The 26,405-nt window shown below is 44.6% G+C and overlaps 1 protein-coding gene across 1 annotated transcript in view; it reads right to left on the bottom strand.

Moving 5' to 3' along the window:
* OVCH1 (ovochymase 1) overlaps positions 1 to 26,405 on the bottom strand; it is an 852,055-nt gene that overhangs the window by 213,299 nt on the left and 612,351 nt on the right. The window contains exons 22-23 of the mRNA XM_086952799.1: positions 14,704 to 14,925; positions 2,782 to 2,919 (exon numbers count right to left, since the gene is read on the bottom strand). Of these exons, the coding sequence (XP_086808925.1) occupies positions 2,782 to 2,919; positions 14,704 to 14,925 (360 nt within the window). The remainder of the gene's footprint in view (positions 1 to 2,781; positions 2,920 to 14,703; positions 14,926 to 26,405) is intronic.

Genomic DNA, 26,405 nt, shown 5'->3' with positions numbered 1-26,405 from the left:
AAATCGAAAAGCCCTATGACATTTGGCGTAATCAGGCCTATAGGTGCCATCATTCGCTTGTCTTCAGAACCATATTAGGTTTAGTGTACTAAGCGCAACCTTCCAAACAAGGCAACCAGCAGTCATACCATTACAAATGCATAAAAATTACTGTTAAAGCAAAATACCATCTACCCTAAGAGCGCCTAATAAGGATCATAGTGCATATCCTCTTTCCCAATGGTTTGTGTGGATCACCCACTCCAAAACCCTTGCCTACTTTGATAATCAATGAGACTACATGAAACATCGTATCTGCCTACAGGCTTTAGCACAGTCTAACAATCCATCCTTAAAAGCCTATTGTCTTTAACGCATAATGTTCACAGCAAGCAGGGAAGGCTTACTGGCTTTTTCATAATGCTTCATAATAAACCATGAAATCTGGTGCTACCTTACCCCACTTACCCAGTAAGGCCCATAGCCTTTACATCTTAACCAACAAATGACTAGTCATGTGTACATAAACTGGTGACAATCATGCATAGAAATATAAAATTAACAGTATGTCTAAAATTAGAGCTTTCAAAAATATACAAATCTTCTCTACAGGGCCTAACAACTATCATCACAGTGAAACCCGCGAGGATATGTCAAAGTAGGTGGCCAGTGCCAATCACTTGACTACTATAGCAATCCTCGAGATTAAGTTTAACATAGTTTAAAAAAAACAATGAGGTAGGTCTACTGCCTTTGTCATAGCTTTTCATAACAAGCATATCAGAACTATGGCATAGGACATAGCATTTAAGTGCACCAATCAGGTCTATTGATTTTTAGCATAACCACCGACCGACTGTTTTACACAAACTGTTCCGCAGGCAACCCTCAGGCACAGTCAAAATTTGAAAGGTATTCAAAATTATAGTTGGTTAAGCAAAATACTTTTTCTTTTGAAAGGGCTAACAAGGCTTCTTATAGAGAAAATCCATATCCATGGTTCGACACAAGGGATAGCCCCACCAATTCCTTTGCCAAATACGGTGAACTGTAAGATTCTATGTGAAACAAATGCATATCTGTAGGCCTTAATACGGGGCAATTACAATCCACCTTACAATACCTATTGACTGTAACAAAGTTTTCAGAATCAATACATCAGGCCTACAGAACATTTAATTGACAAACAAATCAGGCCTATAGCCATGATCATAAGCTTACCATCAAACCAACTCCTGTCTTCTGTACTGAGTATAAGGTTTGCCACCAGTAACAAAGTGCATTACAAGCACTCTTTGCAGCGGAAGCACACAGCTTGAGCCCAATCCAATCCTCTGCTCAGAAAAAGCAACATGTGGGTGTAGCCTAAGCCCTTCTCAGTAGTATCCTGTAAGTTCTTGTTTGTGGATCATATGAGGTGCAGTGACTGCTGCACTGTCAAAGTAACTAACACTGAGTAGAGTAGCCCATGGCACTCCATACTGCTCTCTAAAGTCTAATGTTAATGGAAGAGGGATCTCTGCTCCTGCCAGAGGAAAACAACTCTATAAATTATCTATATATCTGAGAAACGTTAATAGCATTACATTGGCATTATATTGACCCAGAAAGTTCTAGCTTTTTCCCATTGTAGGCTTGACTCAATGTGTTAGTGAGCCTTCTCTAGGCAGCCATAGTGCTTCTGGTTCATAAAGCTTGATAAACAATAGAAACAACAGCTGTGTGGAGGAGAAGTACATTTTCTGGGGAAGTTTTGCCCAACCAAAACATATACTCCTGTCCACCACCATGGGGGAGGAGCCAAAGACCCTCTCTGTGGTAATCCTGAAGTTCTTTTTTAGGTTGAGCACAAAGTCCAGGAACAGCTGAGCAGTTAAGCCAGACCTAAACAATGTTTTACCAAGTGATGAGTGGGGCCAAGCCTTAATTCAAGAAACAGGCTGAGCAGATCTGTACTGCGATGCCAATTGGAATCGGAGTATGTGTTGAAGCTGATCTCATTAAAATAAAATACACCTTGGGAAATAGATTCAGACTACTTATGGACATGTTTCTAAGGCCCTTCTGAGGGGAAGAAATAAAATATATCTTTAAAAACCAATCCGGTCTTAGCTTTTTCTGCAAATTAAAGCTGTAGTCGGATATCCACAAAAGTCCTGCTACATTACCATGTCAAAGGGAACTTTCCATACACATCTTGTGCCCAGCTGAAAACAGCTCCTGGGAGGGACGTTATTTTTTCTGATCCATTAAATACAGAAACATTCTGGAGTGGTAGATATTAGCACGATTATCCAACGTAGGGCCAAGAGGCCCAGAAATATACTGGACTGTCAGGGCATCCGTCGCCTATGTCAAGAGCTCCGTTTACATTAACTGTATAATTGTTGAATATTATACCAGATATTAAACCAGCTGGACAATCACAGTTGCTGCTATACATAAATATAATATGCTGTTAATTTACCTGCAATTCTTCCTATCTGGATTTACTTCATCTGGAAACAAACATCTTTAAATAAACACTGAATATCTTTAAATAAAACTGGTAACAACTATTGAGTGGCTAGAAACAGTTGCACCCGGCGTAAGGCACTTTAGAAAAACAAAGAGAAGTATCTCTATACAACTTTTGTCCTATTTCATATGCATGCAGCCTGTTGTCTTTAGTTGGAGAGTTATCTATAGTGTCCATCAATGCTTGTTTTCTGTATAAGTCTTTTTCGCAAAATGACCTCAACCATTAGTTTTCGTTTTTTTTTAAACTTGTAATGAGGATGTACATTCAAGGAAAATACTTACACAAGCCCCCATATAGTTTATATTGTGCCACAAATCCATGGTTTCCATGAGTACTTGGCATGGTGGACCGGAAGTGTATTTTCACCAGAGAGGCATTGCTCATGTAAGTCTTGTGTTCTTGGGTACCACATAACGTATCTGCCAAAACAGAAAAACAACTTCTTTCAGGTGGGTAAAAACCTTCCATCTTTCTTTGACCCATAGCCCAAAAAGGCAATTGCTTAAGACACCATAGTGCCCCCCCACTCCACATATTTCTCCCCCTCCCCACAATATTCCTCTTTCAGCCAATTGAGTTGTGTTAGAAGAAATTAAAAAATAGGGCTGTAATCATCACAGTATGATCAGACTGGACAGTATGGTTTAGGAAATTCATCTCCCTTTACATCCGATTTCACTGTAGTGATTACCATGATATTCCTTCAGAAAAACGTATATCAGCAGTAATCGCCCCACCTCTTGGAGGTAGCTATATGCGACGGTGATGCCATCTCCAACACCTATGAGATATAAAATGCCATGTCCAATCAAGATCATGGAAAAGCAAACAGAAAAGCAACTCTAGGAGGACATGGAAAGGCCCAGAATGGGCAGCATAAACATTTTGGACAAGGACATTCTACCAATGAGGGACAGCAGTGGTGCCTTCCAGATCATCACTGACCCACTCTTTGCGACTGATGGAACATAAGTTGTAGAAAAACTGTTACCTCTAACAGTTCTCTTTATTAACTGTATTTACGACTATTATTGATAAAGAAGATATGATAATGGGGTAAAATATGAACGTGAAAATGTTCAAGTGCATCATAAAAGTATGCAGAGTGTTAGAAACCTTGATTTATGCTTTGCAAATATAAGAAAGATATACAAAATAATAACCTGAGAGGTAATGTATGATATAAAGAAAAATAATGAATAAGATGAAGGTAAACGTGATATAAAATAAAACAATGTGTTGGAAAATAAATAAAATATGCATAATGATGCTTAGGGATTTGCTAAAGAATCACAATTTACTGAAATAACACATGCTAATGTGTTTTACAATTTGAATTGAATAAGTCTGTAACGTACCGAGAGGCGTGAACATTAGAAATGACACGTAAATATTGTATTTTTGAAATTTATGTCTATGAGAAGTTTTCCTAATTAATGTGTGACAATTTAGATGTAGTGCTTTGCAAATTATTTTTAACAATGAGTTGGGTTATAGTTTCATAGATATTAATGTGACATTTATTCAGCTAAATTTCATGTAGGCCTCAAAAAAGTTATTCTGCAGGCCTGTGCAAGAATATTGAAAAAAAGTTACACTGAGCAGTCATTTTGAATACTGAGAACTTTTCATGAAGTTGCTTTTTAACAACGGATGTTTCTTCCTATCGGACGTTGTATGCAGAGACTTTGTAACGAGAGATAGCAAACCCAGAAAGAATACTTTTGACAGAAAGTATCTAAAGAAAGCTTCTTTTAAAAAAGTTCATGGGAAGGATGAAAGTTTATTACAACTTTAACAAATTGGACGATATTCAAAACGGGTTAGCTAACCTTCCGGATTTCTTAGATGATGTATTGATCACACCATGAGCAGACCATTGAAAGGATCAATGAGCATTCAACAATTTGGCTAAAAGAAACATTTAATGGGGTATACAGATAACATTTGGAGTGTAATTGTTTTGCAAAGGAGGAGCAGGGAGGCTTGCTGAATTTCTTATTCCCTGCATGGCATGCTGAAGGACTGAACTCTAATTTTCCTTCATGCCAAACTCTGAACGGAACTTTCCTGACTGCAAACTCGAAATCTGCACTTTGTCGGCTCCCTCTTTTCCACAGGATAGTCACTGAGGTATAAGGTCTACTGTAATATGTATGAAACTACAGATGCATATTTGATGTATTAAACCCAACCACAAATGCATTTATTTCTTGCTTCTGGTCATTCTTCAGAATTTAGATAAATGTTTTTGTGAATTATCTAGCGATTGTATCTCATTCTTTTAATCCCGTTTCTCGTCTCACAATATATATTTTGTCATTTAGGGAAGGAATGTTTGAAGTAGATATTGTTGTTTTTGGTAATTTCATATTCCAGGTCCTCATAATGAGATTGCCCCACATTCTTTCAGGTTCGGGTTCCTATTAACTCAACCAAATAATCATCAGAGGACCTTGTGTAAGTGATACGGTAATGAGATGAGTTGTTTATGGGCCTAGTTCATTGAAATTATGACATGAAATGAGGAAGGTTTTTGGCACGCTTGATCAATTTTTTTCTAGCTTGTCGGATGGTTGGTTTGACAAATTAGACCAGGATTTAGGGGAAGTGGCTAATGAGAATATTTTAGGCTGGTTAGTAATATATGGATTTTCATGGTTAATATGAAAAATATTATTCATTCTGATTTTGAGAAAGGACAGATATGGACTTGTGATCACAGAAGAGTATTGTTATTGTACATCTATGTTGTTTTGAACTTAAGTCTGTTGAGTCTTAAGTACGGGCCTGCCAAGGCCTAAGATCCCAGGATAGACCTATGGGCATACACTAAGTGTGTTTGTCTCCTGTTTTGGGAGTACTGTGCATGAGACGTTGCCAGTACTGAAGAAAAACATTTGCAAGCATGACACGTTGGAATTGTTGAGATTTCTTCAGGGAGCGCACTGGAGGAGGTTTCGAAAATGTCTTACCTAAAGAGGGTGGAATCGCGCTGCTCGAGGTTCCCGTTGCAAGTAAATGAGATTTCTTTGAATGAATTGGTATATAGAATTCTTTTCGTGGAGCAGACAAAGTTGTTTTATGTCGTATTGTCTTTGCGTAAGTAAAAGAAAAGTTGACGGGACAGATTGTTAAGGGAGGGTCAGTCGTAGTGAGGAGTTAGGCTGACATCAAACTAGTGATGTGCTGCTATTGGTGGGTTGGTGTGGAGCCGCACTGGGATAGGTAGTAGAGGAGCGAATGCTGATTGGAAGTTAAAGATCAAAACACAGAAGGACATTATAGAAATACTAATATTTTGCCCCTTTTGGAGAGAAAAATGAAGTTTAAGATGTTAAAAACATTATTTCAGAAAGATGAACAGATTTAAACTAGAGAAGGTGTTTCAGTACGGAACATTTAATGTATGCAGTTTGGAGAACCTAAGGAGTAAATTGAATGAATTAAAGCCTAATCCAAGACCTGTGCAGTATGAGGTTCTCGAAGAAAGGGAACATGAAGCTCATCGAAAAGAGAAGGAAAAATGTCAAGGGAGAAATAAGACTACATTAAATCGATATGCAGAAGCAAAATGGGATTCCCAGAAAAAGGTTTGGAGGGAAGATGTTGCAATAGGTGGACACATGTATCGTGTAATGTTCAAGAAGAATAAAGGGGAAATGTGTAAAGAGTAAAAGAAGCATATCAAAGGGCCAACAGACAGGGTTCTCAAACTTACTGAAGAGAATCTAGATGAGACAGATACATTACTAAACAATTTATCGCTAAACAAACCTCCACCATATAATGAGGAACAGCCTAGCTCAGGAACAAACACATTTGTAGGTATATCACCAGATGCTCCACCTGTTAGTTTGGATCCTGCAGATAAAAATATTTATGTGTCAGAAAATCAGATGCCAGAGAGAATAAGAGGTTTGAATACAGTTATGACAAATAGTCATGATGTGTTGTCAGTTCCAGTGACAATAGGTTCAATTGTTCCTTTATATCAAGCAGGGCGAGGGAATTAACAAGCTCATGCAAGAAGGATTCCAACTCGAAATTCTGTAGGAATTAAGACAGGACAGGAGATCAAATAGAGGACAAGGAATCAAAGAGCGTCTGTCGCCAGAGATAGGTCATTTTCAAGAGAAAGTGAGACAGGAGAAAGTGATCCAACGAAGTATGTTGTAATTGAGCCATTAGTAAGTATTTCAGAGAGTTTAGAAACACAAAGTCGAGGACAGCAAAATGTCAATAGAAGAATTTAGCAAATGGGGAACCAGAGAATAAGTTCACAAAAGATAGGAAAAATTAGTGAAATTAATACTACAATAGGGCCATCAGCAGAGGAACTTGATAATTGAATTAAGGACATAGCACCAAATAATAGCGGAAGAAATATTGAAAATCAAAGTGATCATATAGGTGTAAGTAGTTTAAAGTAGAACTAGAAGAAATGATAGCAGGAACCATAAGTCCAGACATGTTAGGGAAATATTGTGATGAATAATTACTCTTCCTGTGCAAAGATAGAACACGCAAAGCTAAGAACATTCATGAGAAATTTACAGTAGTAGCACAAAAATATGGGATGAATTTTGAGAAATCTAAAGCATTGCAGAGAACTTACCGATTAGACTTTAGCGACAAAGAACTTTAGAGTTTGAATCCGTCAGGAAAAAGACTACAGATTAAAGAATTATTAATGACACTTTAGCATTGGACAGAGGTTGACAGGCCCGGAGTGTGGCTTTGGTGTCTGGACCTCTTCCGACGAGGCATACCGGCGCCGCCCGCACCGTCGACCGCGATCCTGAACTGGCCATCTGAAATCGGCACTTTTAGAGGAAAACACCAGCGCTCCGGAGGACGCGAGGTGCGGAAAGCAGAGAGACTAGCTGCTGCGACTGCCGGGGCCCTGAGAGATTTGCAAGGCTGACGGAAAGCAACCCGAGAAACCCCAGAGCTGCAAGGACCATCTGCACTACGGCACGAGTACGGCCATGCGATCTCACCTCAAGATGGCGCCTGGGATCTTTTCCGAGCTGGGCTGCGACATCTAAAGCTGAATCCTGGGAGCCTGCCTTCCCTTCCCTGATAGGGGCCCGCAACGGTTTTTATTCTGTTACATAGTATTAGACGGAGTCCTGTCTATCAGACCTGCACCCTGTTCGATCCGGACATGTGATTTTCCCTCCGCTTCTGTGGTTCGATGGCTGCGTGCGGAGGGCTCCCGGCGGCCGCAGCGGACATGCCTGAGATTTTCCTTGGACCTTTGAGACACTAGTTGCCCAGGATTGAGGTGAGAGCCCCCCCCCCCCCCCCACCCCTTCCCCAGTTCCCCAGCGCGAAGCTGGATGGCGGCTCCTTCCACTCTGCCTTCTCACTACCCAATCACACAGTAGAGAACGCAATAAATAAGTGAGCCTGAGCCTCCCCCACAAACTAAATTTTACACGAACTCCTAAGCGCAAAGAGACTGACCAACAAGGCTGATGTCCAGGAGAGCTGCCTAGACAGCTACAGAGGAGATAGACTCTGGGTCAACCCCTTGGCAGTCACCTACCCAGCCGGACCTTGGACTTAGTTCTTCTCGTCTCTACCCCTACCTCTGATACCTTGCCTCACCCCTCTTCCTCCCATGCCACATTCATCTTGTATCATGTACCTTTGTAACATTGGTATTTGTTTGTCTTTTTTGAGTATGCATCACCATGCTCCAGTAACTGTTTGTAACCATGTAACTTTTACCCAACTACCTACCCCCTACCCCTACCCACTCTACTCCTCTCCCCTTTCCTGCTACTGCCCTCTGCCCTCACATGTCCTGGCCCTAGTCCCACCCTATTTACCTGTGAATTTTTCCTTGTCATTTGAGATCTAGCTATTTTGTCTGATGGAGCTACCTGGTTTAGCTATGGGGGAGACAGGTCGGGGATTCCCTCCTTGAACGTCACCTACCCAGTGGGTCTTTAGCCAGACTTCCTTTCATTTCTCCAGTCGTCTCTTCCCGCATCCTCCCTCTATTTATGTCTCTTCTTCTCTCCTCTTTCAATGTATTGAGACTGAACTATTTTGTCTGATGCCCGATGGAGCTACCTGGTTTAGCTATAGGGGAGATGGGCCGTGGACTCCCTCCTTGGTCGTCACCTACCCAGTCGGCCTTCAGACAGACTTCATTTCGTCTCTCCTTGTTATCTCTTCCCCTATCCTCCCTTTCTCACCTTCCCTGTCCCCTCCCCTCTACGCTCCATTTATTTTGCCCTCCATGTTCTTTAAATGCTTCCCATTCAGACCTAGCTATTTGGCCAAAGCCTGATGGAGCTACCTGATAGCTATAGAGGAGATGGGTTTTGGGACTTCCCCCTCGACCGTCACCTACCCAGCCACACTTTGGGCAGACTTTCCCTCATCTTTCTGCCGTATCTCCGTCCCACCCCTTTACCCTTACCCCTTTCCCATTTACACTTCACTTATCTCGTTTTCTATGCTCTTGTTATTGTTTGTCTAGCAACTGATGTAATTTGGAACTGATGTAATCTTGTAATTTTGTGGAACCTCATGTAAAGCGCTCTTATACCTCCGGGTCTAGCCAGCGCTATATAAAACTCTTAAAATAAATTACATAAATAAAATAAGGCAGATGGTCTAAAAAGACGTTACCCCTTTATTCATTAATGGTAAAGGAGGCTGAAGCTACAGCTTATCCCATGCGAGAAGTGCAGTGGCGGCTCCTAGAGGGACTGCTGCAGGCAGGTGAGAGGTAGGGTGGGGGGTAGTAAATTCTAGCATACGGACGAACAGAGTTAAGAAAATAAATAAATAAAACAAATTACATTCTGCGCTCTGCATTGCCATCTAGCTTTGTAGCGCACGCAATATCATTTGTTTTAATTATTTACTTAACTCTGATCTGCCGTATGCCGGAGTTTACTACACGTAAATGTTATGATATCCGCTGCACTCCAAAAGTAAGCTTTGGATCAAAAGGTCAGATATTTGCAATATTATAGGTGCTCCGGGAGATCACCATCTGGTTCAAAAAAGTGCAAAATGATAGCAGAACATAGAAAGCCTTACGGGGGGTAAGGACTATCCCTGGGCACTCTTGCTGCACGGCAGTGAGTCAATAGGTAAATGTTCAAATATACTTCAGAAGTTAGCAATGTAGTTATTTATTGGTATAATCCAAATGGTAATCAAAACAGTCTCATCTTAGCATATTGCTTCATATGTTAATGGAGTTTTGATGTAGACATTGTAAGTTGAATCAAAAGAATACTTCAATTCATAATTCCATGACAGGTTAAAGCCCCGATGCATTTCGTGCTAAACAGCACTTCTTCAGGGGGAATGTGTCTAGGAAAAATGGAGAACAAAAGACGCTATAGGAGGCTGATATCTAGGAGCGACATGGAGTTGAAAGGTTTGAATGAAAAGAATGCTCAAGGTGATTAGTCGGAAGGTACCCGTGAATTTACAAATGTGAATACGAATCAACACTGGACTGATGTGCACCCGTGACTATGGGGAAATATTAAAATAAGGAGATGGGTGAAAATTAAAATACATTAAAATGTGTGTGGAGCCATAATGCGGTTAAGACACCCAAAAATGGCCGAGCTTAAAAGAAATTAACCCAAAGGCGGTGGAGAAGGTAAATATGAAGGTGAGGTGAACTTGGTGAAAGCTGCAGTGAATGTGCCGCCAGAGTGCGGGAAATTATGGGAAAGTGCAAATTATCGAGCATGCAGTATGATCGGTGCCGTTTCCAGCCCGTAAATAAAAACAATTATACTAACGCTTACCAGGCATGGAGGTAGATAGATCACGGTAACAAAGGTAATGGGTCCGGTCTGACCGAACGGCAACCCGGAAGACGCCGAGCATGCGTATATGCTCCTAATTAGAGAGTGAAGGCATAAACATGAAAATAGGACTCCGCAGTGGAGTTAAAATCGTAGGGTAAGTGAGGTGATGAGGGTTCAAGTGGATATGAGCAAATAGGAAAATACGTGGGGGGGGGGGGAAAGACAGACCTAAAAAGAAGCGCTGACCAGTGAGAAGATAGAGGATGAGAATTGTATACCAGGTGGTACTCTATTAATGTGAATAAAGAGAGAAACAAGAGAGAAAGAATCAAAAGTCAAAACATGGAAGATACAGGGAAATCAAATAAAATTACATTGGGGGTATACGTGTAAATGGGTAATCACAGGCAAGAGAGAGATCAAGTAAATGTTGTACAACAAACAGGATACTAGACAGTAATCATAAGTGACAGCTAAATTCTAATCTGTCATTGAGTCCCTTCGGTTGTAACGCATGGAGAAGGTATATCCAATGCAATTCGCATTATAGTAAGTGTTTACTGTTGTCTAGAATTAAAAACCTAATTTGACTCGGATTGTGAGATTGTGCAAAAAAGTGAGCAGCAATACAAGACTTCAGATTCTTCGTACGGATGTTACTACGGTGCTCAGTGAGTCTCGTTTTGATTTGTTCGTTCCGTTTTTCCCACGTATGGGAGGCCCCACGGGCACTTTAGCATGTATACATCATTAGACCTGTGCGCGATGGTTCTTCCGACGATGTCGAATCTCCTTCTGTTGATCTGTTTGTCTGGGTGCGATTTTGTCTTCTCGCGGCATATATCTCGGCCCAATTATACACTTCGCCCAGTTTGCGCACAGGTCCATTCAAAGGTAGACCTAGACAACAAGGTTTCCAACCAGGTGCTAAAACATCGGATCAACCATCAACGTCCAGAGGGAGTAGTGACCTAAGAAACTCTACTAATACCATCACAGACACGGAATCTTTTTTAGGGGTAGGCCCAACACCTACCGTAGACCCAGTAGGTCCCGAAGGAAACACCACTTCACTACCCCCAGCCAAATCGACCAGGAGTCACAGAATTTGATTATAAATATTCCTCAAACTCCTTTGACAATGACTCAACAAAAAAGTTCTTCAAAAGGGCATGAATTTCGTACCCACACACCACACTAATGAGTTGAATACTACCATATCTTTTTTCAAATTCATGAGAACTTTACGACTAAGACACTTTTCACCAACATATGTGTACCCTCTATCAACCAAGAAGAAAGTACGCTCATGGGCTTACGTCCAAAGAGCACTTTCACTCGGCCTACAAGCCACAAAGTGTTCGATACTTTTGAAACAGTTGTTCAACAAGAGCTACATGGCATTTTCTTGACATCTAAATCACATCGGTCTAATTTGTCTATCAACGAACGCCAAGCTTTGAGACAACTTGCCACGAATACGGATTTAAAAATCACTAAAGCTGACAAAGGTGGCACCATAGTAGCCTTAGACACCAGTTATTACACTGAAAATCTGGATGCTCATCTCAACAACCAAGACCTTTACATGGCATTGAATTCGGATCCGACCAATGAATTCAAAGAAATCCTGGTTACCATAGTAAAATGGCAAAATAACGATGGATTAAACCCAGATCTGTGACTGGGGGTGAATGTTTTGCCATTGTGCAACATTCCGTCCATTATCTTGTGTGTTTTGCTGATATGTTAACAACAAAATGCAGGAAGGAAGACGGTGGTTAGTACGAGTCCCATTGGCATATAAGGAGGGCTTTTTAATTTTATGCAATAAGATTTTATTGACATGCCCCTATGTAATGGTTTGAAATATGTCCTTGTGATTGTTTGTATTCCCCTTGGGTCGAGGCTTACCCAACGAAACACAATGACAGTCTAACTGTGGCTGAACGGCTTCATAGAGAGCTCATCCCAAAATTCGGTTTTCCAGTCTCTTTGGAATCAGATAAAGGAACACATTTTAATAATGAAGTGATACGAAGGCTTTGTGCTTCCTTGCAAATTGAACAAAAATTATAATGTGCCCATCGTCAGGAATCATCAGGCTTAGTTAAACAAATCAACAGGACGCTGAAATCCCGACTTGCAAAAGTGTGTGCGTTCAGGTCTCTGAAATGGCCAGATACATTACCTTTGGTGTTGATGAGTTTGCGAAGTATCCCAGACAGAAGAACTGGACAATCCCCCCCACAAGGTAATTATGGGGAGGGTTATGAGGCAGCCCATAGTCCCAGCAAATCAGCTGGTAAATATTTCTGATGACTTGGTACTAGACTATTGTAAAGGATTGGCTGATGGGGTTTGTTCTGTGTCTCATGCAATATTTTGAGGGAGGTCCCACGTGCAAAAGAGACAGGGCTCAAAGTAAACTAGAAAAATAAATATTCCCTTAGGTATTTTGGTTCAGTTGCACCTCCTTCAATCAATACCACATTGATTCATACTTTATATACATCCTCAAAAATCCATGTGTAGTAGTTGTAGTGCCACAAATAGTCAAGTAGTAGACAAATATATATATTTATTAAAAATAGTGAATATTATTCCACCACAGTTTAAAAAAAGATAATTAAAACTATTTCATGGATATAGGACCCCACACAATCAATTGATCTCACAATGATCAAAAGGACCCATACGGTTCAATAGCTAAATTGGCCTATGTGTTTTTAACAGAGCAGTAAAATCAAAATAAAAATCCAATGGCTATTGAGCGAAGAAAAACAAATATTTTTTAGAAAAAGGGGAAAGAAACAAGAGAAACAGTAAGAGACAAAACATACAACAGTACAATTATTTGTGATTCATAAACTGATCCAAATGTGCAGTCAGCCCCAGCATATGAGTAGTGCACGCTTTTTCTTCAGTAGTCCAGAAGCGCGTGCAGAAGAGTTGCTTGGAATCTCTTTGGCATGGGCCTCAAGTGATACATATTACCACAACTGCTGTAAAATGTGGTGGTATGCCACATTGAAACGCTCCTGGGTGGGCGGTCGCTCCTTCCGCTATCTCGCAGCTAAACTGTGGAACTCTGCCGATCCAAATACGAGGCTTAGAGGATTTGCTGACTTTTAGGAAGGCCATCAAAACTCACCTCTCCTTTAAAATTCACCTCTCTCCTTTAAAACTCACCTCTCTCCTTTAAAGTAGGCTTCTGGCAGCTGTTATGTTGAGTTATGTTGGGCTTTCTCGCCGCGGCAGTCAGCTCTTCTTGCTGTTGACAGCGCCGTGACGCCCCTTGGCTGGGGCAGCTGAGCGCTATATAAAACCCTATAACATAACATAACAAACCCTATAACATATTGGGTGTATGCTGCACACACTCGACAAGTCCTTTGTCCTCTTGAAAGTGCGAGAGCCTGTTGTGGATGAACCACTTGTTCCAGAAAAACATCCCATATTGACTCAGCACAAAGTAGAGGGGGCGCTAGCTACTGGGTCTCGAAACACTGGTTGAGAAGGAAGTCAAGGAGAGTTAATCCTAGAAGGTAACGAGGGTCATGGAGAGAGGGAGTTAACTAAGCGAGCTATTGACTTAAATAATGTGAACTGTGAAACTGAAAAACGAGGGCCAGAGGCGACCGATGGCCCAGAAAATCTGAAAGAAGACGTGTTTAACTACAGGAAAAATACCAGAAACGGTGATTGAAGTCTCCAGTTAGTCTGAGAACAAAGACGGAGAAAAACTGAAGTGCGCAGATCAAAAAGAGCAAGAACACTTCAGAAATACACAGCTCCAGAGTGGATATATCTTGCTGCTGCAAACGACTGGGCGAAAGAATACCAGGCATTTTGCTTCAAAGATTGCATCTCACAAAAACCACCGTAAAGAACAGTGCTTGTAAATATGAAGGCCAAACGAAAATGAAGGTACAAAGGCCAACGTGAACAAAGTATTATATATATATTTTTTAAATAATTGTTAAACAGATGGAAAATGTAAATCAGTCCGCACAATGGCGTAAATGGATATGTGCTTGCTTCTTAACTGTTTTCATTATAGTGTTTGTTTCCTTACTAATATTAAATCTACCTCATGTTTATTCTGATACTAATCTGCATGTGACAATGACTACTAAATCAAAGTGTGTGCATGGACGAAAAAATAAAGACTAATGCATTAACTGATGCTGAGTTACATCGTGATCAATCCATTGATTTCTCTTTGAATGTGTTGACAAAATTATTAGAAAATTCCCCAAATCGTATAAGAACTGATCTTCAAAAGCAGCCACTGTAAGCGGGGCTTTAACTGTTCACTAAAGTTACCATAGCTATTTACATACCAGGCTTTTAAATGGATTGCTGCTTAAGTGCTTTCAGAAATATATAACTTATATTTACCCAACTCTTTAATTCCATGGTCTCGTATCTCGGATATAGAGATGGACACGCTTTTACAATCTTCAGACGTTTCAACAGACAGGTGCACCACTTCCAGCTTTAGGACACTGCCGGGGGAGATCGGGATATTCCAGATACAATTCAAGCCCCCCGAGTAGCCCAGTGGGTAGCCTGGAGACGTCAAGGTGCCAATAGAAGAAGTAATCATTTGCATCACAGATTCTGTAAACAGAAGAATAGTGTATTTACAAATCCTGAGGCAGAAGGCAAATTAAAAGTGGAGCGCATAAAACACCTGGAAAAAAGATCAGTAGTTAAAAAAGAAAACATTTTTCTCCCTGAACTCGAACCTTTCCTTTAATTAGAAACCTCATTGTACCCTTATTCCAGCACTCACATATGCCTCTGACATTTACATTTTCGTGCTCTAACTTTAATGGCATAAATTTACCATACTAATCTGTCCATTTCCAACTCAAACTCATAACCCTAGTCAGACAATGAATGTTTTCGAATATAAAGAAACAAAGCATCAGCATTCCCTGGGCCACTTTCAGGACACACTGCATAATAACCATAGAACATTCCACATGACGGTGGAAGATGCTGGGCTCTTGGAAGGATATGTATTGACCTTGAAGAACAAGTATGTATCACCATGCTTCAGCGATTACGGTGAAAATCGGCATGCATGAATATACTTAAGTCTACAGATCCAGAGTGCAACTTCAATAAAACCTTTGGCAAAATGGGCATAGTTGTACGTGTCAAAAATATCCCCGTCTGCCATCAATACATGCCGAACTATGCGTCTGTATAGGAGTCATAAGTGTGTTCTGTAGAACATGTCATAAAAGGACATGTGCACAGAGCTATAGTGGTGGCATGCAATAACCCACAAAATGGAGATACAGAAGATAATCAACTTTTGCAAATTGTGGATTTTTTTCCTGATTTCATCTTATGAGTTCAACTATCCAGGCAAGAATTATTGTTTAAGGAGCCTGGTCCTATTAGGGGAGTTACTCTACAAACGTCCTTATATTTAAAAATTGGTTTATAAGGAGGTGCTGTGTCAATAAATGCCCTATTGGGTAGGAATTTCAGAAAGAGGATTGGAATGTTTAGACTGGAATGAACAGTAGAGAGGCAGCCAATGCCTGCAGTACTCCCCTTGGCTGTTGTCTTGTATTTGGCGAAGCAATAAAGCAGGAACAAGTCTCTGGTGTCAGAGCATCCCCCCTTCATTAGAGACAAGGACCTAATGGACTAGACTCTTTGCTACTCTATCTTTCTGTGAAGTAAACTTTGGACAGAGATGGCTTGTGGGGTGTGGGTGGGCCAAGTGGAAGTGATCGCATAATCTGGCAAGGCAAGAATCCATAAACTGCTGGATGCTGCAATGTGTCAGAGAAGGTGGTTAATAGAAATTTGGGAACAAGCCCTGTACTCCTGTTTGGCTGACATGAGTCCGGGACTCCGAACTCCTGGAGAAGACTGAGCTCACCGCCTGCAAACAGTCAGGCGCACGGTCACCCCCAACCACAGGATGCCCCACTGTGTCGCTCATCACAATTCACACAAGGAGTGAGCATTATGGAAACTCATGGAAACAAAAGCAGCGATCACTGTGCAGGTCATTGACATGGTCGAAGGAGTGTGCCAGTCATCAGGAATCTATGAGACAAACTCGTTTTAGAAGCAAGAATGTGTTGCCATGGTACTAGTCATTTTAGCATTTTTCTGCATTTTAACTGAGCGGGCGACCATGATCCAAGGGATTTGCTTAACTACAGTTGGATGCTGGGGAAGGAAAATGTTTACTTAACAAGAGACTGACAATACTGGAGAGTACCAGAGCTATTAAGACATATCTATCTAGGTTATTTACTTTTATTACAGCCAATCATACTCGTCCAACACTGGTGTCTGTGTGTGGTTGAGGCTCAAGTGGATAATGTTGTACATTTTCCTTCGGATATATTACAAGCAATGAGAAGCAAACTACAATTAAGGCAGTAAGTTGCTTAGACTACTAAACTTGGACAGCCTAACACTAGTGTAAACCACAGAGTGGCAGGCTTATGTGGTTGAGGTCCAGGGGAATTTATAGTATGCATTGATTTAATAGAGCTTACCAAGAATGGTGTAGTGAATAAATACCCCATTCCCACAATAACACAGATGGAGGCACTGATTCAGGGGGCGTAGGTCTTCACTTACCTATAACCTAGCAGCCTCCTATCAGCAAGTCCTGCTTCATCAAAAAAGTCACATTATCTGACAATGTATGCAACACCATTTGGCCTTTACAAGTTTATCAGAATGCCATTGCTTTTAGTGATAGCAGCGTCAGTATTTCAGAGAATAATGGACATATATTTAGGAGACAAGAGAGTGGGACAGTGTTTTCACAACAATGAGCACATTAGAGAAAAGAACACATTAGGAGGCAGTAGTGCTTGACATTTCACAAAGAAATGTGCTAACGTGGAAAGCAACAAACGTTTGAAGAGAGCTCTGAATGCAAAACTGCCAAACTGATAATGCTACTAAACAAAAATGCTGAGTGATTGGGATGGCGAGTTTGAGACGGAATTTAGGAGGATAAAAGAAGAATAAAGCCTTGACAATACAGTAGAATATTGACAGATACCAGTAATAAATCGTTACAGACCATTCTAGTAAAAGGAGACAAACCATTGCATTTGCTTCTAGAGCCCTGTGGGTGTGTCCATAATTGGTATTTTGGTTAAGTACTGTGATTCTCTGGATAGCTGTGATGGGCACAAAAAAACCAAGAGGAACCAATTCCTTAACTCTTACTTACTACCCGAATACAGTCTTCAAATCCTTTTCAATATGAAATGTCCGCTTTATATTGAATGGTTTGAATTATATGCATTGCTATAGAAAACAAGTGGAGGGAACAAATCACATTCCACACTTTTCCTTTCAAGCCCATTGTTTTCAAGCCAGTGTTGGCAGATTATCAATACTGTTCATTCTTCAGCAACAAATTTAATAGACAGAAGTGCTCCCTACCACATGTGCCTGTAGCAGAGATTCCAGTTAAGCACGTGAAGTCATGGAACTGTTGAGTCATGTTACATAAAATTATAAGAGATCAAATAGTGAATTTATGCGGTGTGCATGTGGTGTTAGCCCACCCTCCCCCATATTTCCTCAAGGTGGATACACTTGAACGACACTGCCTTTTCTTTCAAAATGTATTTAACAAGGAATAAACAAGACAATGAAGCATAAAGGTAACACATCTGCTGTAAAGTTCCCTAATCTTTGGTCTTGACTGAGGTCTGGATGCATAAACATGGGTCTGGAGGCATACACATCTGCTAAAACACATACTTCTATTGAAGTGGTATAAACCTTCCGTTATGTTGCCATCAAACTGGTAAAAGAGGGATGGTTCAACACAGTCAAAACTAGACTGCTGTTCTTTTATTTTAAAACTCACAAGAGGGACATTTTAGTCTGTTTCAGTATTAACATTTCTGCCATCGCATGCCATTGGTGAAAGATACGCAGTATGCTTACAGGCCAGTCTCAAAGTTAGTGTTTAAGTGTACCTTCATAGGTTCCATTTGGTGATAATCAATAACTTGATTGAATCTTACAAAATTCAATGTATGGTATGATACAGATATTTGACAAGAGGTTTTGAAATCTTGATGTCAAAGTAGATTATTAATGTTGCTTGAAAACCCTGCCAGTGTAGTGATGTATGAAGCTGCCGGTTTGTCTTCCTGAATGTGCCTTAAAGAGGCATTGATTTGGAAACAGGCTTTTTTGGGGTTTTGAAGGCGTGTTTGTCCTGAGAGACAAGCCAGGAAGACCAGAACATTGTAGAGGAATGTTAATATGGAAAAGGTCAATGCTAATATGAAAAAATACATTCATGTATGAGAACGAAATTGTGTCTTTATTAATTAATTCTTCCCTGACTCGCAAATCCGTAGTCAGGCAAGAACTGAGGCCTAGGCCCTAGGTTAATGATTGATAGGGTCACAGGTCAATCAAGAACAGAACACCTTAGATCAAACCCACAGGTAGGCACAGCGAAAGGGCGTGACCAAAATGGTCACGTAACCTTGAAGCTCCATCGATCATCCCCACAATCCTGGCCATACACTGGGCAAAATCGGTCATCCTAGCTGGGGGTGAATGTCGTAGCAGCCCACTCAATCAGTCAATCAGGAGTTTGTTAAAGCGCGACTACTCACCTGTAAGGGTCTCAAGGCGCTAGGGGTGGGGTGGGGGGGTGGGGGAGGGGGGTGCAGGTTCCATTCCATCAAGGAGGGGGTCTGTCCAAGAGCCAGGTTTTGAGGTTTCTTGCGAAGATGGGGAGCGATGTTGTCTGTCTGAGGTGGAGCGGAAGGGCGTTCCATGCTTCGGCTGCGAGGAAGGAGCGGCCTCCCGATCTGGTCTTTCTGGTGCGGGGGACCACGGCGTAGGAAAGCTGGGCTGATCGTAGGGTCCTTTGGGGTGCGTGGAATTTGAGTCGGCTGTTCAGGTATGCTGGTCCGGTGCCGTGGAGGGCCTTGTGTGCGTGGGTGAGCATCTTAAAGGTGATTCTCGCCTCGAAGTGGAGCCAGTGGAGTGTGCACAGGTGCTGGGAGATGTGGCAGTGTTTTGGCAGGTTGAGGACCAGTCTTGCGGCGGCGTTCTGGATGTTCTGTAGCTTGCGGATGAGGTTTTTGTTTATTCTGGCGTAGAGTGCGTTGCCATAGTCGAGTCTGCTGGTGATCAGGGCGTGAGTGACTGTGTTTCGGTGTTCGAGGGGGATCGATTTGAAGGTCTTATGAAGGAGGTTGAGGGTGTGGAAGCAGGAAGATGAGAGTGGATCTGGCGGTCCATTTTGAGCTCTGAGTCCAGGATGAGTCCCAGGTTGCGTGCGTGGTCTGTGGGGGTTGGCGGGTTTCCGAGGGCGGTGGGCCACCAGGTGTCGCTCCAGGCATCGGGGTTTGAGCCCATGATGAGTACTTCTGTTTTGTTGGTGTTTAGTTGAAGGCAGCTGTTTTTCATCCATTTGGCGACGGCTTCCATGCCTTCTCGAAAGTTGCGTCTGGCGGTGTTGGGCTCGTTGGATAGTGAGAGGATGAGCTGGGTGTCGTCTGCATATGACACGATGTTGAGTCCGTAGGTTCTGACGATTGGGGCAAGTGGAGCCATGTAGACGTTGAAGGGCGTCGGGCTGAGGGAGGAGCCCTGGGGGACTCCGCAGGTGATCGGTGTGGGGTCCGAGAGGAAAGGGGGGAGTCTGACTCGCTGCATCCTGCCGGAGAGGAAGGAGCAGATCCAGTCGAGGGCCTTGTCCTGGATTCCTGCATCGTAGAGTCTGCGTATTAGGGTGCAGTGGGAGACTGTCGAACGCCGCTGATAGGTCGAGGAGGATGAGGGCTACTGTTTCTCCTTTGTCCAGTAAGGTGCGGATGTCGTCTGTTGCGGCGAGGAGGGCGGTTTCCGTACTGTGGTTTTTTCTGAAGCCGGATTGGGAGGAGTCGAGGATGTTGTGTTCTTCAATGAATGTGGCGAGTTGGCTGTTGATGGCTTTCTCGATGACTTTCGCTGGGAACGGGAGCAGGGAGATGGGTCTGTAGTTTTTGAGGTCGGTGGGGTCCGCTGAGGGTTTCTTTAGGAGGGGGTTGACCTCGGCGTGTTTCCAGTCATCGGGGAACGAGGCGGTCGCCAGGGAGCGGTTGATGGTTTGGCGGAGCATGGGTGCGATGGTGTTGGCGGCTCCGTTGAAGATGTGGTGGGGGCAGGTGTCCGTGGGGGCCCCTGAGTGGATTGACTTCATTGTCTTCAGTGTGTCTTCGGTGGGGAGGGCTGTCCAGTCATCAATCGCTGGTTTCCGGGTGTCGGGGGTGGTTGGTGAGGGTTCAGTGTGTTGGTTGTCTTCGTCGAAGTTGTCGTAGATGCTCTTGATTTTGTGGTGAAAAAAGATGCTGAGTTTGTCGCAGAGGTCTTGTGAGGGTGGGATGTCGGTAGACTCGCTGGTGGGTTGGGCGAACTCCTTGATGATGCTGAAGAGTTCCTTGCTGTTGTGTGCGTGGGTGGAGATTCTGTCTTCAATCTCTTTTTTCCTCGTTTCTCTGATGAGTTGATGGTGGGCGTTGGTGGCGGCTCTGAAGTTGTTGTGCGCTTCTGTGGATTTGGTGTTTCTCCAGGCCTTTTCAAGGCGGCGGCATGTGCGCCTGGACTCTCGAAGTTCGGTGGTAAACCATCTGGCTTTCTTGGCACGGGTATTGTTTTTCTTGAGGGGGGCTATGGTGTTGGTGCTGTCCGAGATCCATCTATGCAGGGTTCGGGCTGCGGTGTTGGGGTCGTCGTTTTCCGCGATGGTTGGGGTGGAGTTGTTGAGTGAGGAGGTGAGCTGGTCATCGGTGATTTTGGTCCAGTTTCTTTGTGGAAGCAGGTGCTGGTGTCTGTGGATGGTGGGTGTTCTGAAGGTGAAGTGGACGCAACGATGGTCGGTCCATGGGAGTTTGGTGGTGTGGCTGAAGGTGATGGAGTTTCCTGTAGTGAAGAGGGGGTCGAGGGTGTGTCCTGCTGAGTGCATGGGCTCGGTCACGATCTGGTCCAATATTGTGGAGGTTGTCCAGGAGGGATGTGGTGTTGGGGTCCAGTTGATTGTCGAGGTGGAAGTTGAGGTCTCCCAGCAGGGTGTAGTTGGTGGATGCGATGGCCTGCGGGGAGATAATGTCCGTGATGGAGTTGGCGAAGGGTCCGCGTGGTCAAGGGGGTCGGTAGATGAGGGTTCCTCGGAGGGTGGCGGTGGGGCTGGCCAGTATCTTGAAGTGAAGGTGTTCCATCAGTTCTGTGGACTCGTCAGGGAGTGTGCTCAGGCGGAGGCTGGATTTGTGGACGATGGCGATTCCTCCTCCTGGGTGGATGGGGCGGTCCTTCCTGGAGATCTTGTATCCTTGGGGGATGGCGATGGTGATGTCCGGTCCCGAGGTGGTGTTGGTCCAGGTTTCGGTGAAGAATGCTACGTCTGGGGTGGTGCTGTCGAGGAGTTCCCAGATTTCTGTTGCGTGTTTGTGGAGGGATCGGACGTTGAGGAGGATGCATTGCAGGGTCTTCGGTTTGGTTGTGTTCTTGTGGGCGGGTTGTGCTGGATCCGTGTTCTTGGCGGTGCTGCAGGTGTGCCGGCAGCGGTGACAGCTGAAGGGTCCATGGGTGTCGGCTGGTGATGCTAGCTTGCAGTTGTTGCAGCCTGGGTTGAGTGCGTGGAGTGCTGCTGGGTCGTAGCCTTGGCGGGGCGGAGGTCCAGGGTTCCTGGTGGTGGTTGCGGACGGGTCGCAGACGGGCGCAAACGTGCTTGCCTTTGACGCGCCTTCGGTGCACCAGCGGCGCGCCTGCAGCCCGCGGCCGCTGCGCGACCGCGCAGTGGCCGCCATTAAGTAGGGGTCGGGGAGGGCTGGACAGCTGGGAGGCGGGGAGGGGAGCTGGATTGGGCCGGTCGTGCTGGGGGGGTAGGGGCCGCGGGGGCAGCAGCGGCGGGGAAAGGTTAAGGGAGAAAAGAAGGGATAAAGAAAAAAGGGAAAATAAGCAGAAATAAGGCACAAAAGAGCAGAGATCTAGAAAAGAGCAGAAAGGTGAAAGATAGAAAGGGTAAAAAAACGAGTGAAAACGAGTGAAGGAGCAGAGGGAGAGAAAGGGAAAATGGGCAGAAATAAGGCACAAAAGAGCAGAGGTGCAGAAAGGTGAAAGATAGAAAGGGGAAAAAAACGAGTGAAAACGAGTGAAGGAGCAGAGGGAGATAAAGGGAGAATGGGCAGAAATAAGGCGCAAAAGAGCAGAGGTGCAGAAAGGTGAAAGATAGAAAGGGGAGAAAAACGAGTGAAGGGGTAGACAGAAAGAAAGGAGACAGAGGTCCACTGGACCACCAGGGATGAGGCGCAGGGAAACCTGCGGGTGGAGGAGGGCCTCGATCACCAACACTGAAGAGTGCAGGGGCAGGGGCACCTCACTTAATGGTGGAGCTGCGAGGGTGGGAGAGCAATTTCACTGACAATGAGTCAGTGGTCTTGCTCGCCTGTCCCCGCAGTGGCCGCCATTAAGTAGGGGTCGGGGAGGGCTGGACAGGTCGTGCTGGGGGGGGGGGGGGGGAGGGGCCGCGGGGGCAGCAGCGGCAGGGAAAGGTAAAGGGAGGAAAGAAGGAATAAAGAAAAAAGGGAAAATAAGCAGAAATAAGGCACAAAAGAGCAGAGATCCAGAAAAGAGCAGAAAGGTGAAAGATAGAAAGGGTAAAAAAACGAGTGAAAACGAGTGAAGGAGCAGAGGGAGAGAAAGGGAAAATGGGCAGAAATAAGGCACAAAAGAGCAGAGGTGCAGAAAGGTGAAAGATAGAAAGGGGGAAAAAACGAGTGAAGGAGCAGAGGTAGAGAAAGGGAGAATGGGCAGAAATAAGGCGCAAAAGAGCAGAGGTGCAGAAAGGTGAAAGATAGAAAGGGGAGAAAAACGAGTAAAGGAGCAGAAAGAAAGGAGACAGAGGTCCCCTGGACCACCAGGGATGAGGCGCAGGGAAACCTGCGGGTGGAGGAGGGCCTCGATCACCAACACTGAAGAGTGCAGGGGCAGGGGCACCTCACTTAATGGTGGAGCTGCGAGGGTGGGAGAGCAATTTCACTGACAATGAGTCAGTGGTCTTGCTCCCACCACTCCAGGCAAGACAGTCATGATCAATACTGGCGCAGACTGCAAAGGGACTACCCTACTGTAAAGGAGAAGAGATGAGGCCTTGCCGACTCGAGGCGGAGCTCCTTCATGGCAGAGTAGTGCTGCCCTGCTGAGGAGACCTTCTCTCCGGCGGTCCAACTGCGCTTCCCAGTACCTGGCTGCAACTGTGGGGACCGAGCTCCAAGGTACCAGGCACTGAGACCGTATGAGACCTTTGGCATGCCGCTGGTATGCACAAGCCCTGGTGGGGCTTTTAAAAAAATATTGGTGGTCATAGTGCAGGAGAGCTGGGACTAGCTGGGGGAGCGAAACAGGACCAAGCATGACTACACGCCTGGTAAGGCTGGCCCTCTACACCCCCAAAGGCCCCATCATGACTGGGTCCACGGTTGAGCATGGGGCCGGTCATCGGGCCGAGTTGGGCCAGCCCGGTCCTTGGTGTGTCTCCCCCACCGCTGCCCTCCTACTCCTTTCTGCATGTTGAGCCTACCGGTGGCCCTGGGCAAGAGCTGATGGGCTGTGACTGGTGTACCCTGTTGGACTTGCTGTATTGGGGAGGGCACGGATTCACCTGTAGATGTGCACGGGGCCCGAGCGGAGGTATTATTCCCACCCGGCTCTGCTTGCAGATGCGACCCCACTCACTGGCGGGATATGGTCCATCGGGACCCTAAACAGCACTTGCGGACCTTTTACAAGACCAGCACTCTTGGCACTTTGAGATGGCGGAAGGAGGGAGTCTGCTGGATTCCCATACCACTGAGCCAGGAGGGGCTCATGCCTTTATAGTGGGAGCTTAGAGCTGGCTTTAAGGAGCTGGACACTCACTTTGACGCACTGGATAAGTGCTGGGCTTGATGGGGGCATACCTGGACCACCCTGAGGGGCAACTCGAAACAGTGGAGGGCAGGGTCTCAGATCTCGAAGATGGATCGGCCAAGAGGTTGGAGTGCATGGAAAAAGTCTTAAATATAGTTGCGATGAAGAATGAAAACTTAGAGGCCAGAAGTAGATTCAACAACGCATCCTGGGTATTACGGGATCCATGAGCACGGGCCGCCTCGATGACTTTGTGGAGTAGCTTCTGGTCCACCCGTTTGGCAGGGACTCCTTCACATCCACTTTTGTAGTCTAAAGAGCCCACAGCACGTTTAGGCAGTGCACAAATCCTCACTGCCCTCCGCACCCACTCATCGCCCAGGTGCTACATTTCCGGGACAGACACTGCTTTGCATCTGGCAAGAGAAAAGGGGCCACTAAATTGGCAGGGCTCATCGGTCTCTCTCTACCCTGACTTCACAGAGATGGTCCAGGACACCCACCACAAGTTAACAAGTGTCAAGGACACACTTCGCAACCTGGGCCTTAACTATGGGATGTTACACCCTGCCCACCTGCGGGTCGAGTTCAACGGTAGGTCACAAATTTTCGAAACCTCAACAGCAGTGCAAGAGTTCGGTCGCACATACTCCGAGGCACACGCCAAAATAACTCGTCTGAGTGATCGCCATTTGATTCCAACTCTGGCACCAGTACTGACCATTCCTCTGTAAGCTACATTTCTGATCTCTAACCTGTTCTGTAGCTATGCCACGTTATTGAGATGTATCAAACCATGGTGTTGCTAGTCTTCCCCTGTACCAGCTAACGTTTAATGTCGTAATGTAAGGCACACTGCATTCCTTAGCAGTACTTTTTTCCTTTACAGGGAGTGGGGAACCAGCATGGCATTGCCACCCAGAGTGTGTTCATATTTTACTGTATGGGTTTCATAATACTCTGCAAATGTTCCAAATTGTAGCAATGTTGTTGGGGTTGGGATTTTCCCGTAGTAATGGGAACAGGGATGGGGAGGAGACTGGCTGTGTGTTGAGTTTTGGATTTTTTTGCAGCAGTTTGTAATCCAAATAGCTGTTTGTACTGCACTGTTTCTCTTTGAAACAACTTTTCCCCATCCCTTAGCCCAGCAATGATTGTACATGACAGGATCCACCCCTTTGCGGATGTTACATTTGTAACCGGGAAGATCCGCGGGCTGACCAACATGCAAGGGCAAGCCAGTATTACACTATCTACAGAGGCACCAGGTTGACTTTGCTTTTTTAAAGGAAACGCATTTGTCCCCCACATCCCCTCACACCTTTGCCGCGGCATGTCCCATTGGTACTTTGTGGGAAATAACACATATGCCAGGTGAGTATCAATTCTAATTCACAAACTAGTACTTTTCCTGCTGTCGGGGATGCGTGCAGATGTGGAGGGACTTTATCTGCTGATGGCGGGTTGCTTATTGGGTTACACTATTCTCCTTGCTAATGTATATGCCCAAAACACAGATAGCCCAGAGTTTTATCTAGAGCTATAGGCTCAGGTAGACCGAATTGAGGCAAACCACATCTGCATAGGGGAGACCTTAACTTGCTACTAGATCCCCAGTGAGACAGTACAGCGGACACCCTTGACAGATTTCTGTATCCCTAGGGCAGGCGGGGTTAAGAGACAGTGAAGATTCCCCAGGTCGGATATTCGCAATTACCTATTCTATCCAGAACTCCGAACGGCTATAGTGGAAGACTACAAAATAAACAAGGGGGCAGTGGAGTCATGGGTGACATTTTGGGAGGCCTTTAATCCCTACATAAGAGGGGTCTGTATTTCCAAGCATGCAGGGATCCTTAAAGACCTGCGACATGCTCTATTTCAACTACAAAAACAGCTGTCAGAGGTCAATCAGGCCAAACTATTGCAGGGGATGCTGACAACTACAACGCCGCACCTACCTAGTAGCAGACTTTTGCGAAGTAGTTGAGCATGAAACATCTGGGGAAGTAAGCTGTTCCCAGACAGTACGGGGAGGGGGAAAGGCTGGGGCACACACTGGCTTAGATGCTACCGCCCCCTAGGGGCCAGTCCTCGCCAGCATCCAGACGGTACCTATATTTCCGAGACACTTGGTAACCAAGACGAATTACTTACTGGTAAAAATGGCGTTCTTT

This window comes from Lissotriton vulgaris, chromosome 1_2, assembly GCF_964263255.1.
Source record: "Lissotriton vulgaris chromosome 1_2, aLisVul1.2, whole genome shotgun sequence".
In the NCBI taxonomy this organism is placed as follows: Eukaryota; Metazoa; Chordata; class Amphibia; order Caudata; family Salamandridae; genus Lissotriton; species Lissotriton vulgaris.
Note: the sequence above shows the minus strand (reverse complement) of the source record. Positions and strands in the feature narration are given on the sequence as shown.